The sequence below is a fragment of the Phalaenopsis equestris genome, unplaced genomic scaffold (genome assembly GCF_001263595.1).
Source record: "Phalaenopsis equestris unplaced genomic scaffold, ASM126359v1 Scaffold000054, whole genome shotgun sequence".
NCBI lineage: Eukaryota > Viridiplantae > Streptophyta > Magnoliopsida > Asparagales > Orchidaceae > Phalaenopsis > Phalaenopsis equestris.
The window spans coordinates 1,376,737-1,392,623 of NW_018164496.1; the positions used below are offsets into that span (position 1 = coordinate 1,376,737).

Sequence of the window (15,887 nt, forward strand, 5' to 3'; positions counted from 1 at the left end):
TTTTTTTCACTTATTTATTTTGACCATGCAATTTGAGGCATACGCCTCAGACCGCCTCGAGTTTTACATCTTGTTTCATGAATAGAAAGCATCTCAATGCCTAAGTGCGTAAATTTAAACATTGGTGGAATGTATATAAATCTCCTATAATATTTGAATCAATGTCAAGAACATCAAAGAAAACATATAACAATGAAATTGCAGCAACTTTCATTATCACCAAATGTAAAGCATAAATGAGGTAATCTTATCATTGCATTTTAATATAGTGCCAGATTATGGGCATTTACAATCAAATTAAATAAGAAAATAAATTTCTGCTGAATTTACAGAACAGCTATTTGAATAGCGCTTTGATCAATCAGAATATACTATATTTATTTTACAGTAATCAAAAGACAGATTCCTCAAATGAGCTGCATCTCAAGGTTTATCTCAGCCAATTATCATTTATCATAATAGATAAAATAGGATGTTAATTGATTACTCTATATCCAAAGATATATGGCAAATTATTTAGTGATTTACTCAGAACTTGTAGACCATTTCTTCTGTGTAACCCAGATCCTTCAGTAACCCAGAAAGCTGCAAAAATAAATAAATAAAAAAACATAAAGTGGTTAAAAACCATAATAAAAAGAGCGAGCATTTACGTACATTCCACACAATTTTTATGTATTTACACATCTAACACCTAAACATTTGTGTTTATATGCATACCAGTGAAATCTTTAACATCATATCAAAAACACTACCAACAGTCTTTTTAAAAGTAAAATATACAAGAGAATTGTGTGGTATGTACATAAATTTTCCAAAAGAAAATTTGAATTCTATGAACATACTAAGATAGCAGTTTGATGAGATTATAGCTCATTGTTGACAAATCTTCTCTACTAGCTACATGATGGGCTTATGTTTTGGTTCTTATGAACTTGAATGGATCAAGTAAGAAAAATAAAGATAAAAATACCTCACTTTGAACTATAGCTCATTAAATAATTTTGCCATTGAAAAAAAAAATAAGGGATATTTATAAATATAACACACAATTCTTATGCGCCGATATATATAACACCTAAACTTTCATCTTAACATTTATAATGCTACGGTGTCATAAAACTATACGTTCAAATGTGTATTCTACTTTTAAAAAGTCGGTAATTGTTACATTTTATGTGGTATATATGTTAAAAATATAAATACTGTTATATGCAAGTAAATGTCCCCAAAAATAAATCTTGATAGCACATGTTGCAATATAAAAGTTATTTTTTAAAGTTATGGTTACCCTTAGTGCTTCTTTTACAACAAAAAATACAGGGTAAAAAAACTCTGATATTAAAGTTTGAGCTCTTAGATGTCAAATGCTTCAAATGCTTATGAAGGGAAAGGCAGACAAAAACAAGAAAGAACATTGTGCACAAAAATCTGTGTAAAATAGACTTAGCGTCTCATGCAGAACTCAGAGATTATAAGACAAAAAGGCTTACTTCGCCTTGTGTTCTATCTTTTGCCTTGTCGCCTGATATGTGGTTCATCAAGCCAGGTGGTCCACAGACCTGATTAAATATAGAACAAAGCACTAATTAATATTAAAAAGCAACATGATAAGTAAAGAATTTATCATACTACCAGCATGCCTCAGTAAGACAGTGATAGCTCAGTTCTATCCAAAAAGAAGGGGAAAATATTTGAGGCCTCAAGAAAAATTCAGCACAACAAACATAGAAATCAAAGTTTTACAAGCTCTTTCCACAGTACTGTTAAATAGAGAAAGCATGATTTGGGAGCAGCTTGAAATGTAGTATTGATCAAGAAAAAACATGATTTTTTAACTTCTTTATGTAATCTTAAACATGGATAGTTCATTTATAAACAATAAGTGAAACCCACCAATATGAGTGTATCCTCAGAAGGACCTGGCAATCCCTTCAGAATCATATCATTTGATATAAAGCCCGCACCACCTCTCCATGACTTGGTTGGCTTATCAACAGTGTAGAAAACCTGAAGTTCCGACCGAATAAAAGTAAAAAAGATACATTAGCCGGATCAGCTAATTATTCACAAAACATTTAAAATGAAACTGGTAGTAACATAATAAAAATAAACCACCTTGAAATTTGGATAACTAGCTGCCAACCTATCAAGCTCTGCCTTCAGCAAAACATCATCTGGTGACACATTTGCATAAAGCAACGATACCTAAACAATGAATTTAGAAAAATCATTAGAACATGATCTAACGCTAGATATACCACTAAAATCCTGCAAATAGAAGGGATGGAACAGATATAATCTGGCTACAAATTAAAGAATATATTTTGCATAAACTTAGGTCAACATCAACTGAAAAAATTATGAATGGAAAGGGTTTCATAAAGCTAACTCAATCGTTGGAATATGTCGATGATGATTAATATTTATAAGAAATCAATTTCACATTAGATTTAAGAGTTTCTATCATGTATCTACACAGTAGTTGCTGAAAGAAGTAAAATATGGGCTCGAAAAATTTATGTCCAGCTCTTTCTAGAGAGTTTGCGAGTCCGGATCAAATTTTTATAAAGGAAACCTATATTTTAGATAAGATATCATCAAGAGATTTTGCCCTTAATTTATAAGGAGTTTATGAACTGATTCCAGGTTTCTCGCAAACAGAAGGCCCAATGATAAATTACCCCTCCTAATGACAAGACAAAACATTTGATCAAAGCTAACCGTTTGACACAAAGTAATTAGCTTATAATAGCAATAGTTTTTATTTTAAATTGAGAAAATTCACCACCTAACGACCTTTAGCTTGAAGCTAATAGCAAGGGAATGATACAAGCCCATAAAAGATCTCATAGTTCTATCTTCCAAGATCATGAATCCTAATCTACTGAGTCAAAGTTGTTAAACGACCCAACTAGAACGAAAAATTAATGTAAACAGCTATGGGTTGCATTATTTAAAGACACCTTGTAGACTTGACATAGATATTTGTCTAGGAAAAAAAAAGCCAAGTTGATCTTAGCTAACATAGTTTTCTGACCATTAGAGAACTTATGAGCTCTACCGTGACTGTTATTCAAATCTATCATTTCACAACAGGCCACCAATTAGAAAGCACTTCCTTACTGAAGAGAGATCCTTGAAAGTGATCATACAAATACACTAATATAATATGAGCTCTTTATGAGTTTATGTTAAGCTTAAATTTATCACCTTCGATAAACTAATGCAAAAGAAAGATGGATTATTGATCTAAGTTTAGGAGTACAAATTTTACTTGACTATTAAATTTTATAATATTCTCAATACATTTTTATTTTCAAATAAATTTTGGTCTATAGTGATTTGCATGAGACTTGGGGAAAAATTTTGAAAATAAAGTCCCTTCAGGTTGAGGTTAGCTTTCAACATGAGTATCCTTAGGATATTCAATTGAGTTTAATTGCTTTAAACTTTATAAAGTAACAAGTAGGGACTGATGCTAAAAATTATATTTTAATGATTTTTATAATAGATTAAATATTAAAGAGAGTAAAAAACAGATGTATAAACTATAAGAAAAGTAAAAAAATTAGTACAAATCAGGTGTAATAAGGATGAAAATCAAAATATATATTTATAGATGAGGATATTCAACATTGATTGGTGAGATATTTTGTAACCATTTTATAATGTACTTAATGTTTCAATTGCAGGTTCTACTCCTCCAAGCCACCCATGATGCGTGTCACGGAGATCATCCAAAACAAGAATGATCAGTCATAACTCTCATGGAAGCAGATCCCTATTGCGACTCGGGTTATGTATTTTAAGAAGTTTGAGTTATAAAATTCTAATTTGAAATAGAAAGCTAATTTCTACCTTTTTATGCTAATCAAGCTTATATGATTTCTAATTTGTTGAGATCGTTTTATTGGTTGTTGAAACATCACCAGCAGATCCTACTGATTTTTGTGGTTCGTGTCCAACATAGGCTCGGGGATATATTCACTACAGCGTGGAAGAAGGGATAGAGGCCCTCATGGATTGGTGAGGAAGCCTAGGCTGAGTTAAACCGAGCATGAGTCTCTCCGGAATACTAGAGGAATAGACTGACAGATTAGCAGAACGGGACGAAGAAAGGAGTCAAAAGGATCGCACTTCACATTGGAGGTTCGATCCCCCACACAGAGCACTACCAGAGACCGGTAAGGTTATCTCAAAATTCAGAAGCTTACAAATTTATATAATTATGTGACTTGTATTTGTTTGATCATGAATACAGTCCAAAAAGCTTAATCGAGAACCATCCACTATAAAGTTGCATGTCCTCACATATCGACGTCTGAGCACATAGAGTGGGTATCCGACCACTCGCGGCATGTCAATATAAGTTAAAAAAAATTAATTTTCTATTTTTTGGGGGCTTTTAGTATGCGAATTACTGTTTAAAATGCAAATTAATGTTTGAATTTTATTATGCATAAGTACGAGCAGGGCCAGAGTAAGAGTAGCTCCTACAGAGATAAAGGAAGATGGCTAATCAGACCACACCGTCTGCCAGCAGCAGTGGTAGTCAGTCCACCATTACTCCGTCCGATTTTGAATTGTGGATGCAGACGACAGGGAAAAAGAAGGGAAGAGTGTTCGACTTCAGAACAAAGGAGATAGAATTTGAGGCCAAGCGTTCCCGAGCAGCTATAGGCGGCCCTAGCTCATTAAAGGTTCAGCATAAGGAGATTGTCAGGCAGGTCACGATGATGGATGAAGAGCTCCGACAGGTGCGTGAAAGCCAGTAGATGATTGCAGATAGTCTAGCACGCCTGACAGAGAGTTTTAATCGCCAGAGAAAGCGGCATATGAGTGTTGTCGAGGAGGATGAGGAGCATAATGATAATAAGAAAGATTAAGATTTTTATTATATGTTTGATGAATTTTCCACGACAGAGGAGTTGATTATATATAATATATTTGTGTTTAATCAAACTTTTAGTTTATATAGTTGTGAAGATTGAACACTTTGATCATTTTATTTTTAATTTAATTTGGTATCATTATTTAGATATGTTGGGGATTTCTTTTATCAGTTTTGATGATATATAAATGTCCTATTATGTCGGTTGTGTTTGCTTTGTGCAGATGTGAAAATCTAATAGTCATGTTGTATTTTTTTTCTTACATATTTGTGTTGGATTAGCGTCGAAATATTATGATGCTAATGATTGCAATAGTCTATTCAATAGATGACACTGCTAATTCGACACGTTAGAGTCAAACCTGGCCGACGCTAAACCCATGTTGATGCTAATTAGCATCGGTTAGGTTCGACGCCAATGTGTTGTTAAGCTAACGTTGCCTGTTTTTTCGATGTAAATTAATAGTGAAGCAATTTTTTGACGCAAATGCGGACGCAAATAAAAATTTGACATAAATATCGACGCAAAATGAGGGTGCGTTTGGGGCAGCTCCTGCTTTTTCAAAAAATAGTTGTAAAGTTGTTTTCTAGAGAAGTAGTTTTTCAGGAGCTCTCAGAAAGCTGCTGATGAATAAGCAGATGTCTGTTCGAAAGATCTGTCATGTTGTTGTTTCTGATGAGAAAAACTGTTTTGCATTTATATATGTAATATATTGAAATAAGTGTAATTTTCAAAATATTCAGAACTAAATAACACAGAGATTGTACTGCTAAAAAAAATAACAGTACGGTCCAAAGTACTATAATACATAAGAAAAAATTAGTTATTTGAAGCAAATGACTACAATAATGAGGACAACAACGGTAATCAACAAGCTTAAAACAATGTTCGTCTTGAAATTCTAATGATCAAATCTTCAGAACATTCTCATCTCAATCCCTGCACCTCCTCGTCTGATCACGATTTGGAGGTACCTCGTCAGTGTCATCAACCTAATAGAAGTAGTCGCAATCTGTAGGAATCTTGTTTTTGAGACAAGATTAAAATCTTCTTCCATAGCTACCTTCCCTCATGAATTGGTAGTGAATACACCTATCGCCACAATAACCGAGTAGAACTTTCGAAGTGTTTGATGATCTTGAGCTCATATTTTCTGTTATTATAATACAATATTTCTCTAATTAAAAAAATTAAAATTATATAACATTCGAGAAATTCTAAAAAAAATTATAAACAGACTTAGAATTAAGAATTGAAGTTATCGGTGCACAAAAAAAAAAGGTACAACACAGGTTGTTATATATATTTAAAAAAAATACATCCAGAGAAAAACATAGAGATGAAATACGAATCATCAACTACAAATAACTAGGTGATGCTACATAAGTAAGGTCATTGCATTCACCAAAGCATCAGTAATCTCCTCTCTCAACCGTAACATCTCCTTGACGTCTTTTCCCTCAGAAGTGTTGTACTTGTCGTCCTACATTCCTCTTCTTACACTGAAGGTCGGGCTTTATGTTAGCTTCCACAGGCATGTAGGTAGGATCATTATCTAAGACCCTGAAATCGATATCATCTCGAGAAAGATGTCTCTATATAAAATTATGGAGAGCGGTTGTTGCAACAACTATTTTTACCTGTTTTTTGAAAGAAAATGTAAGCATATCTCGGAGTATGACCCAATTCTTCTTTCATACATCAAATGTTCGCTCGATTACACTACGTAATGACGAGTGTCTTTTACTGAAGAGCTCATTCTTCCCTCTAATCACTTGGTTGTTGCGCTCAAAATCAGTGAAGTGATCTCATGTCCGAAAATAGCTTCAAAAAACCTATTGAAGTGGATATCCCGAATCCACAAGATAATACTTTCTTGAATAATGATAACATTAGTAGATTAGTTCAAATGAAAATATAACAGTGATAGATTAGTTAAATGCACCAACCTTGCAGAGCATTAGGAATTTGTATTCGGGCCATAGGGTTGTAAATTTAAATATTTTGTTGTCTATGCACTCACTTCCCAACCAACTATCATGAATGTAAAACACATATTGAAATCACATACTGTTAATATATCTCGTGTAATAACTTCACATCTACCGATATAAGCTATCTTTTCCTCGTTCTTCACGCATGCATCAACATGCATTCCATCAATTGCTTTGATTCAGTCCTTACTATAAAAAAATGACAATATATGTTATTTATAAAAATTCTTTAATCTATTGAAGTATGAATATAGAGTGAAATCAATACCTTGAAAAATGGCATGTACCTCGGATCGTTAAGAATTTTCTGAGGTGTTTGAGCAAAAGATGGGTCCAATGGTTTGACGAGGTTTGTAGTCATTATAACCAAAGAGTTAACCCCAACATGGAAATATCTGTTGATTGTCTCTATAGAGTGTTTAAAATGCTAAGAAACAACACGAATGGACTTATTGTGCGACTTGATGAAGAGCGTGATAGTTAGAACTTCTCGAAACATAAATCACGAAGAACCATACAAACCATATTAGGATTGCAATTCATCTAATAAATCACGGAAAATAGCTTTTGAAAGCTGGAACAAGTTGTAATCATGCTTAGATGAGCTTCCATTAATTCACCAGCTCATTTGTCATCCACAAATGATGATGAGACACAATGTGTCTTATAAACATGTTTTTGGTAGTACTCATGAATCAGACAAACTGTGCTGGCAATGACTGTTGCTTGCTTAACTATCTCTATAATCTCATCATCATTTGATGGCTCCATTTGTCTGAAAGAGTAATTTTAAACTTATTTCAAAAGAACACGTTATTTTCAATGCAGGTAAATGCTTAACTTGCGCGCGATCAAAGTAGTTTCATTACAAAAATCCAAAAATAATGAAAAGTCAGAAATAGTACACACAAACCATAGTTTACAATATTAATGTCAAATTCTATAAATAGTGAATCTGTTATAGTAGCAACAAGTAAAAAAAAATGTGCAATGAAATCCTCCATTCATGGAGCAGCACGAAGAAAGCATCTTCGCTTGTTTTGATCCTTCAGAAGTTTTACAGCAAATAAGTAGAGGGGCATATCATCAAAAATTTCTGGAATTGGGTCAAGTAGCTTAAGAACATCTGTCATTATTGGGTATGCATGGAGAGCAGTGCGAGCACTTGAAGTAACATTGGTGCATTTAGTCACCAACTGTGAAATTAGTTGGGATAAATAAGCTACCACAACTTTAGTTTTCTTTTTCCCTTTCTGTGTCGAGGGTGCAGGTTGCTTAGAGTGATTGGACTCCCCCTGGTCTATTTCATCTAGTTGTTCCTCGTAGACCTCATTGGAATGAGCACATCCAGGCTCATAAATTAGGGGTTGGCTCTTCTGTTGTAGCTTAGACGTTGACCCCTATTGCTACAATACCAATTAACATAGTATCTAGTTTCTCCTCCAGCTCCGGGTCAATGTCAGTAAGTCTAAATTTTTTTGCATCCAATAAAGCCTACAATTGATAATCTTGATTTTTAAGAAACAGAATTTTAAAGTAAACAATATTGAATGTAAGATGTTCTACTTACTTACTGAAATCTTCTCTTGCCACAACCACTCAGGTACATCAACAGTTTTTCTAATAGGGTACCATCCTAAACCGGTAGACTCGCTATTTAGCTCCTTCCACAACTTCCAGTCCTTAAGTTGATCTCACTTATTTTTCAGTTAATTTTTATCGTACAGTCTACCAGTTCTTTCTCGAAAGATTTTTGTTATATTTTACCAACATTTCTTATTTAAATGTGTAGTTGATCTATTGCCCTTTTCTACCTCTCTCAAGCATAAATCACAGAAAATTATCTTCAAATCTCTATCCCAAATAACAGATATCTCATCTGATATCTTTGTTTACCCATATGATATCTAAGTAAAAAAAAAAGAAATCTATCAACATAATTTGACATGTCAAACAACAATACATGATCCTAGAACAAAAATATGACAAATAAAAAGTAATGGTAGAGCTCATAATCAATTCATAGATATCAAAAATAACTCCATCCAGGATCATCAATTGTGTTCTCCAGGCATAAAGAGCAGGCAGTATCCATGTCAAATTAGCATGACTGTTTTTTATCATATTCACAATTGATAATCGGTTGAGTATTTTATTCTGTTTTTCCATCATCACTCAACTAACATTTCATAAGGAATGTGAAATGTGCCCACCAATTCACATTCCAAAAGCATCATCGTAAAAGAAAACCAAGCAACCAATGGCTCCATAAAACATCTGAAATAGTAAGATCATATAAATCTCGAGAATTATTTTTGATAAGTTAACAACATTCACTCCACCTTAACATATCTCAACATTGATAAATATATGATCATTTTTTTACAGTTTCTCTGAGAAATTTTATTTATCTTTACTCTTTCCTACTCTGTGTAGAATAACATTTTGGGAGGAGAATGTTGAGCACTGCTTCCTTTTTTTAAAAATTTTACCAAGACTTTTATAAATGGAATTTGCATAAGTTTTGTTGCAAAGTTGTAGTTTTCATGAGATAAGTTAGCAGCATTTATACTTATTCTCATCAACCAGTAAAAGCTATGGAATAAAATATATGGGCATTGCCTATTTATTTCTTTCAGAATTTTTTGTATACTTGTTTTGCATATGCATGCACTAATACAAACCCTTAAATTAGATGTCAGATAGGATACCAATAACCAAATTTTTGTTTCTATCGCGCCAGCTAAATCGGGTCATCGATGCAATAATTAGAGATCAATGAGATCTTTTAACCAAATAAAACTCCATCCATAATCATTGTTTTCCCAAATCAAATAAGCACTTGAACATATTCTCTAGCGACATGTAGCATCTGTGGGAAAACAACTTCGTTAATTTAAAATTGATAAGTGGTGATTGATTGAGCCCTTTGATAGTTATTTTTCATCATCACTCTAAATAACATTTAAATAACAACTCTAAATTGATATCTTATCTGACATATAACCTAAGTGAATGCATATGCATGGTAAATACTCATAAAATTCTAAAAGAAATAAATTAACAAATGCTCAAATATATTTCATTTCATAGCTTCTAGTGGTTGATTAGAATAGGTGAAGATGCCGCTAACTTATCTCAGCAGAACTAAAAAATTTTATTTTTAAAAGTATCCACAGAATTAAAAACAAAAATAGTGCTCAACATTCTCCCCTCAAAATGCAACTCTACACTAAAGAGGAAAGAGCAAACAATTCGACCAACAAAAAAAGTGTTTATAGAGGCATGACAATAAAATAAGTAAAAATAAATTCTAAAATAAAAATATTAACAATGCTCATATATTATTCCTTTCATATCTTCTAATGTTTGATCATGATTATTATAGATGTTGTTAACATATCTATCTTGCAAAATTCAACTTTGCATCAAAGCATATGCAATTTTATTTCTAAAAGCCTTAACATAACTAAAAAAAAAAGTAGTGCTTAACATTTCACTCCCAAAATGTTAATGTACACTAAGGAGGGGGCAAAAGCAAGTAATTCGACCAACAAAATTTCTTATAGAAACCAATGCTTATAGAACCAAGGAAAAAAAATAATCAAAAGAAATTTTGCTTGCACAATTGAACAAAGCTCTTATATATTTCATTTTATTATTTCTACTGATTGATCAGAGTAGGAAAAAATGTAGCTAACTCATCTATCACACAAGCTTCAAATGAATTCTATTAATAAATGACTCAGAAAAACTAAAAAAAACAGTGCTAAACTTTCTCCCCCCAAAATATTACTGTACACTGAGGAGGCAAAAACAATTAATTGGACCAACAAAATTTTTCAGAGAAACTGAAAACCAGTGCTTATGTAGCCAAGGAAAAAAAAAATTAAAAAAATAATTATGCTTGCACAGATGAACAATGAACATATATATTTCATTTTATTGTTTATATTGATTGATAAGAATAAGAAAAGATGCTGCAAACTTATTTATCACGAAAGTTTCAACTGTGCAGCAAAGTATATGCAATTCTATTTATAAAAGTCTCAGAAAAACTAATAAAAAGAAAGTATTGCTCAACATTTTTCCCCCAAAATATTACTCTACACCGAGGAGGTAAGAGTGAGCGATTCGACTAACAAAATTTCTCAAAGAAATTGTAAAGTAGTGCTCCTATAGCCATGAAAAGAAAATAAACAAAAAAAAAATTGAAATAAACAGATAAACGATGCTCATATGTATTTCATTCAATGTTTATTGATTTATCAAAAGATGTAAATATGTTGGTAACTTATCTATCTTGCAAAATTCAAATGTGCGGCAAAGCATATGCAATTTCATTTATAAAAATCTCATAAAAACTAAAAAAGAAAACAATGCTCAACATTCTCTCCCCAAAATGTTACTCTACATTGAAAAAGATGCAGTAAAAAGCAAATCAACCAAATAAAATCAATACATGCATATGTAGTAGAAGTCCACGAAGATTTCTTAAAAAACAGATATACAATGCTCATATATATTTCATTCCATATCTTTACTAGTTGATCAGGATAAGAATAGATGTTAATTTATCTATCATGCAAAGTTCAACTTTGCATCAAAGCATATGCAATACCATTTATAAAGATAAAAAAGAAAATTTTTAAGAAACAGATAAACAATACTCATATATATTTCATTTCATGACTTCTATTGGTTGACCATAATAAGTATAGATGCGGCTAACTTATCTTTTATGCAAACCACAACTTTGCATGAAAGCACATACAACTCCATTTGTAAAATTCTCACATATACTAAAAAAGGAATTTTCAAAGAAACTGATGAACAATGGTCAAAAATATTTTACTTCATATATTCTAATGACTAATCAGAATATGCATAAACGTTAAATTGTCTATCATGCAAACTTTCACTTTGTATCAACGCATATGAATCTCGTTTATAAAAACTAGCTCATATACTAAAAAAAGAAGTAATGCTCAACATTCTACCCCTAAAATTTTACTCAACTGGATATAGGAGGCAAGTGGAAACAAATCGACCAACTAACATTAGTGAAAACATATGTATAACAAGTCCACAAAGAATTCTTAAAGATACAAATGTACAATGCTCATATATTTTTCATTCCATAGCTCCTACTGCTGGATTAGGATTAGTATACATGCTACTAACTTATCTATCTTACAAACTTCAACTTCGCATCAAAACATACGCAATATGAGAAGAAAAAACAAATAGGTGCTCATAAATCTCCTCCCAAAATGTTCACCTACACATATGCATGGAAAAGAGCAAGTTAATAGACCATCAAACGTCAATGGATACATATGCAGAACAAGAACACAAAAATTTTCACATAAAAAACAAAGTGAAACACAAAAGTAGGCAACAAATAAACCACAAAAAAAACCATAAAGGAGAAAACTTCACCGGATGTAGGCAACAAATCGACGGTGCCGACAACAAAGGGAGGGGAGCGAAACCGGATTTCAACCCTAATTACCCAGGTGAAAGGAGAGTGGTGATTATATGCGAGTATAAGGGAGTAGGATTACTGGAAATCTAAAGGGGCAGCGACGTCTTTGGCACCCGCAACGGAGCTCCATCCACAGAACGCCATCTCCCCCTTCCGTTTAAGCGTTCGACCAATTGCAACCCCCCATCCATGAAACACTTGAATAAAAAAATTCTCAAACGCAACTTCTCCGATTCGAAACGTAAAAACCACAAAAACAATATCTCAAATGAGGCCTAAATTAGTGACATTCATTTTAACGTAAAAAATATTCGACACTAATCTAACGCTAACTGGGCTTGCGTCGAAAATATCTGAATCTAATTGGGCATTTTCCTATAGTGTAGCAACTTGGATCTCTTTCAACATTTCAGGTATCGATACCAAGATTCAACCCAATAATATATGATAAATGTGGGATGGATTGCAGATCATCAAAATGTAAGTCACCCCTAAAGTGTACCGACTTCAAACTTTTTGTTAACAATCCTAGAACATAGAGAGAAGACAACTCCAAGCCATATTTCTTAAATTATTATTTTTTTGCATCTTCATATTTTCATTACTTGCAATCTCAAAAGAAACTAAAGCACATTGATCTACATATTCACAAAAACAATGCTCAGCTCACACATAAAGATGAGTTCTCATAATTAAATCAGGGAAGTTGCCCCAAGTAAACCCAGAGAACTCATTCCCAAATAAAATCAGAAGCTCATCAATTTAGAATGAATTCAAATAAACATAAAAATTTTGTTAATAATATTCAGCCAAAAACAAAAGCTAAAAAGTAAGGTTGACTATAGAAGAACACTTTCCTTACTTAAAACTCGATCGATGAAGGAAAAATATAACTGATTTAAGGATTGAAGACTATGAGATCTGAGATCTCAACAAATGTAAAGTTCAAAAATTATGAAAATTACTCTCTCAGGGACAGCTACGGTCCCCATGAAAAGAAAAGTCCCAGCTTAACAAGGTCGCCTAATTCCTTCCTAATCTTGAACGATAATGTAGAAAAATGGCAATCTAGATAACATGAACAAATGAAAACCCTCAAGTCAAACCAAGTTAAGAAAAATAATCGCAAACACAAATATGGAACTAATTATCAATGCTCAAGAAACACACCCACTGAAGCGAGTTAAAAGTCATTAACAAACAAGAAAAAATAGAACGTAGGAACTCCACTCTTAAAATCAAACTTGTAACTAGATAGGCATTAGAAAAATCCTCTCTCATAATTATGACTCAACATGCAAGAAGTTTGACAGCTGACATAGTGATTAAGGCAAAGAGACCTAACCCCAAGTACAGTTGAAAAATAACAACAATCATTCTCTAATATAGTCACAAACAGATAGTCCTGACTTAATAAGGTTGCCCCAACACTTTCTAACCTTGAGTCCATCATAAAAAAGGTGATGAATCTAATGAACCAAAAGAACAAAATTCTTGTGTTTACTCGTATCAATATTAACACAAAAAAATTATGAAATACATACAATTAGGTACAAAAGTTCTCTGGTTGACCAACAACTTGAGAATTCACAATATTTCAGACAACACCACAAGAACTTGACTCAGTACTCAACTTCAATCCCAAGAATCTAAGTTGTCCATCTTTTCATATCCTTCTCAAGTTCGTCCCAAACTTATAGCCCAACTGGCATCCTTGTGACAAAATTCACAATGAGAAGCAAGCGAGCCCACTGTATAACAAGTTCAAATGGTCGCCCTCATAAAATGTGACTCAATAAAGGCAATAACTTTTCTAGGAAGGTATGCAAAAAAAAGATGAACAACACAAAATATAGGTGCAAGCCTAGCTGGCCAAAAGAATCAACTAACTAGATTAATGGAAAAACTATTTCATGGAAGCGAAAACTGTAAAATCAATATAAAAATCTAATCACATAAAAATATTAGCCTAAGAACTTTCTCACTGATTTAAACTTTCTTGCACCAATTAATAGTCAACTCGGCCATCAATGTCATGATAGCGTACTCGTTGTAATCCCCGAAGTACAATAGTCATATTCAGCTCAATAGCAAAAAATAATAAATAAAAAATGCAATGAATTAAAAAATCCTTTTCATTAACATAACTTTGATTTTACAAGATGCAAGTACAAAGAAATAAATAAAAAAGCACAAAACTACTAAGTTATCACATAAAAATTATCTAGATCTCTGAGATATTTTGGGGTTATCTCTTCCTAAACCAACAAATCAAGATAAAACTTGACATCTACTCTACCTCTCTTTCAGAAAAGCCCTAATATAGTGTCCCGTTCAGTGACAAGAACCATCGCTATTGTGATGGATTCACGCATATCAACTAGAGAAGTCATTGAAATGCTTAATCCACCAGCTTGCCTTACATCTCATAGTTGAGGGCCCCAACTCACTCACTCAATTTGGTCATTCTGACCGATTCTATAACTGTGGCTCTCAAAGCAAGTTGGAAAAGGCATCCTCAGTCTCAAAGCCCGCAGCTATTAGAGCTACACATGATTACAAATTGACGGCTATCAAGCTTTGCAAAGGTCTCAACAAGCCAGCATCTTCTGCGTTTTTGCTGCTAAGCAGTAATGTGTTCCCCAAAGCAGCGGTTAGCAAACCATCTACATGATCGACACCCAAGAGTTCACTCACAAAAATGAACTCTAAGAGCAATTAATACTTGGGAATACTTTCCCACCGCAATTGGAGTTGCCTCTTCATGCAAATTGACTACCTTCTTACTCAGCAAAAGAGTTCAAACATCATCTCCTTCCTCATCATAGCCATTACTACCCCATCAGTAACATCAAAGCTCACAAGGTTCTCACCCACTCATACTAGGGACAAAACAAAGAGAAGGAAAAAGGAATAGGTAATTTCTCTCATAAAGGGAATATAAATTTTATAAAGGTCAAGCTTTGCAGAGGCAAACAAGAATGACAAAAATAATCACATCCATAAATCGAATCCCATATTTAACTCGCATTAAACTATGAAGTCTACACTACGTGTACAGTAAACACCAGTTATAAAGCTGACCACATCTCTACTGGTTGGATAAGGCTATTGTTGACCTCATTTTTAGTGAGGTCTTAGTCTCCTACTCTTAGAACCTAGGATCTAGCTTTAGGAGTTCTTATTAACCATCCTAGTGGACTAGCGATGGAGCCCACCTTCCGTAGAATTTCAAGCCACTTCTTGACTCATTTTTGTGAAGAACTCTCATGAGTGGTTCCAAGCACTCAACTTTTAGTTGCAAGTGTAGAGGGCCCGAAATTGAGTTCCTATAGGATCAACAGCCTTAGGTGAACCCTTTGTGACTCGATTACTCGCGAACGCCGCTTTTCACGCACTCACTGCATCACACACGATTTTGGCTTAAATTGACTCGTCCGCCGGCAAACTCGCTCGAACGGCCACGGATGACGAAACGGACCGCGACGACGCGTCCAGAACGTCTACTTT

The 15,887-nt window shown here is 33.4% G+C and overlaps 1 protein-coding gene across 1 annotated transcript in view; it reads right to left on the reverse strand.

Moving 5' to 3' along the window:
* Positions 1 to 226: 226 nt before the first annotated feature.
* LOC110019375 (NADH-cytochrome b5 reductase-like protein) overlaps positions 227 to 15,887 on the reverse strand; it is a 34,356-nt gene continuing 18,695 nt past the window's right edge. The window contains exons 10-13 of the mRNA XM_020717015.1: positions 2,119 to 2,208; positions 1,897 to 2,010; positions 1,494 to 1,562; positions 227 to 585 (exon numbers count right to left, since the gene is read on the reverse strand). Coding sequence (XP_020572674.1) covers positions 529 to 585; positions 1,494 to 1,562; positions 1,897 to 2,010; positions 2,119 to 2,208 — 330 coding nt within the window. The 3' untranslated portion in view covers positions 227 to 528. The remainder of the gene's footprint in view (positions 586 to 1,493; positions 1,563 to 1,896; positions 2,011 to 2,118; positions 2,209 to 15,887) is intronic.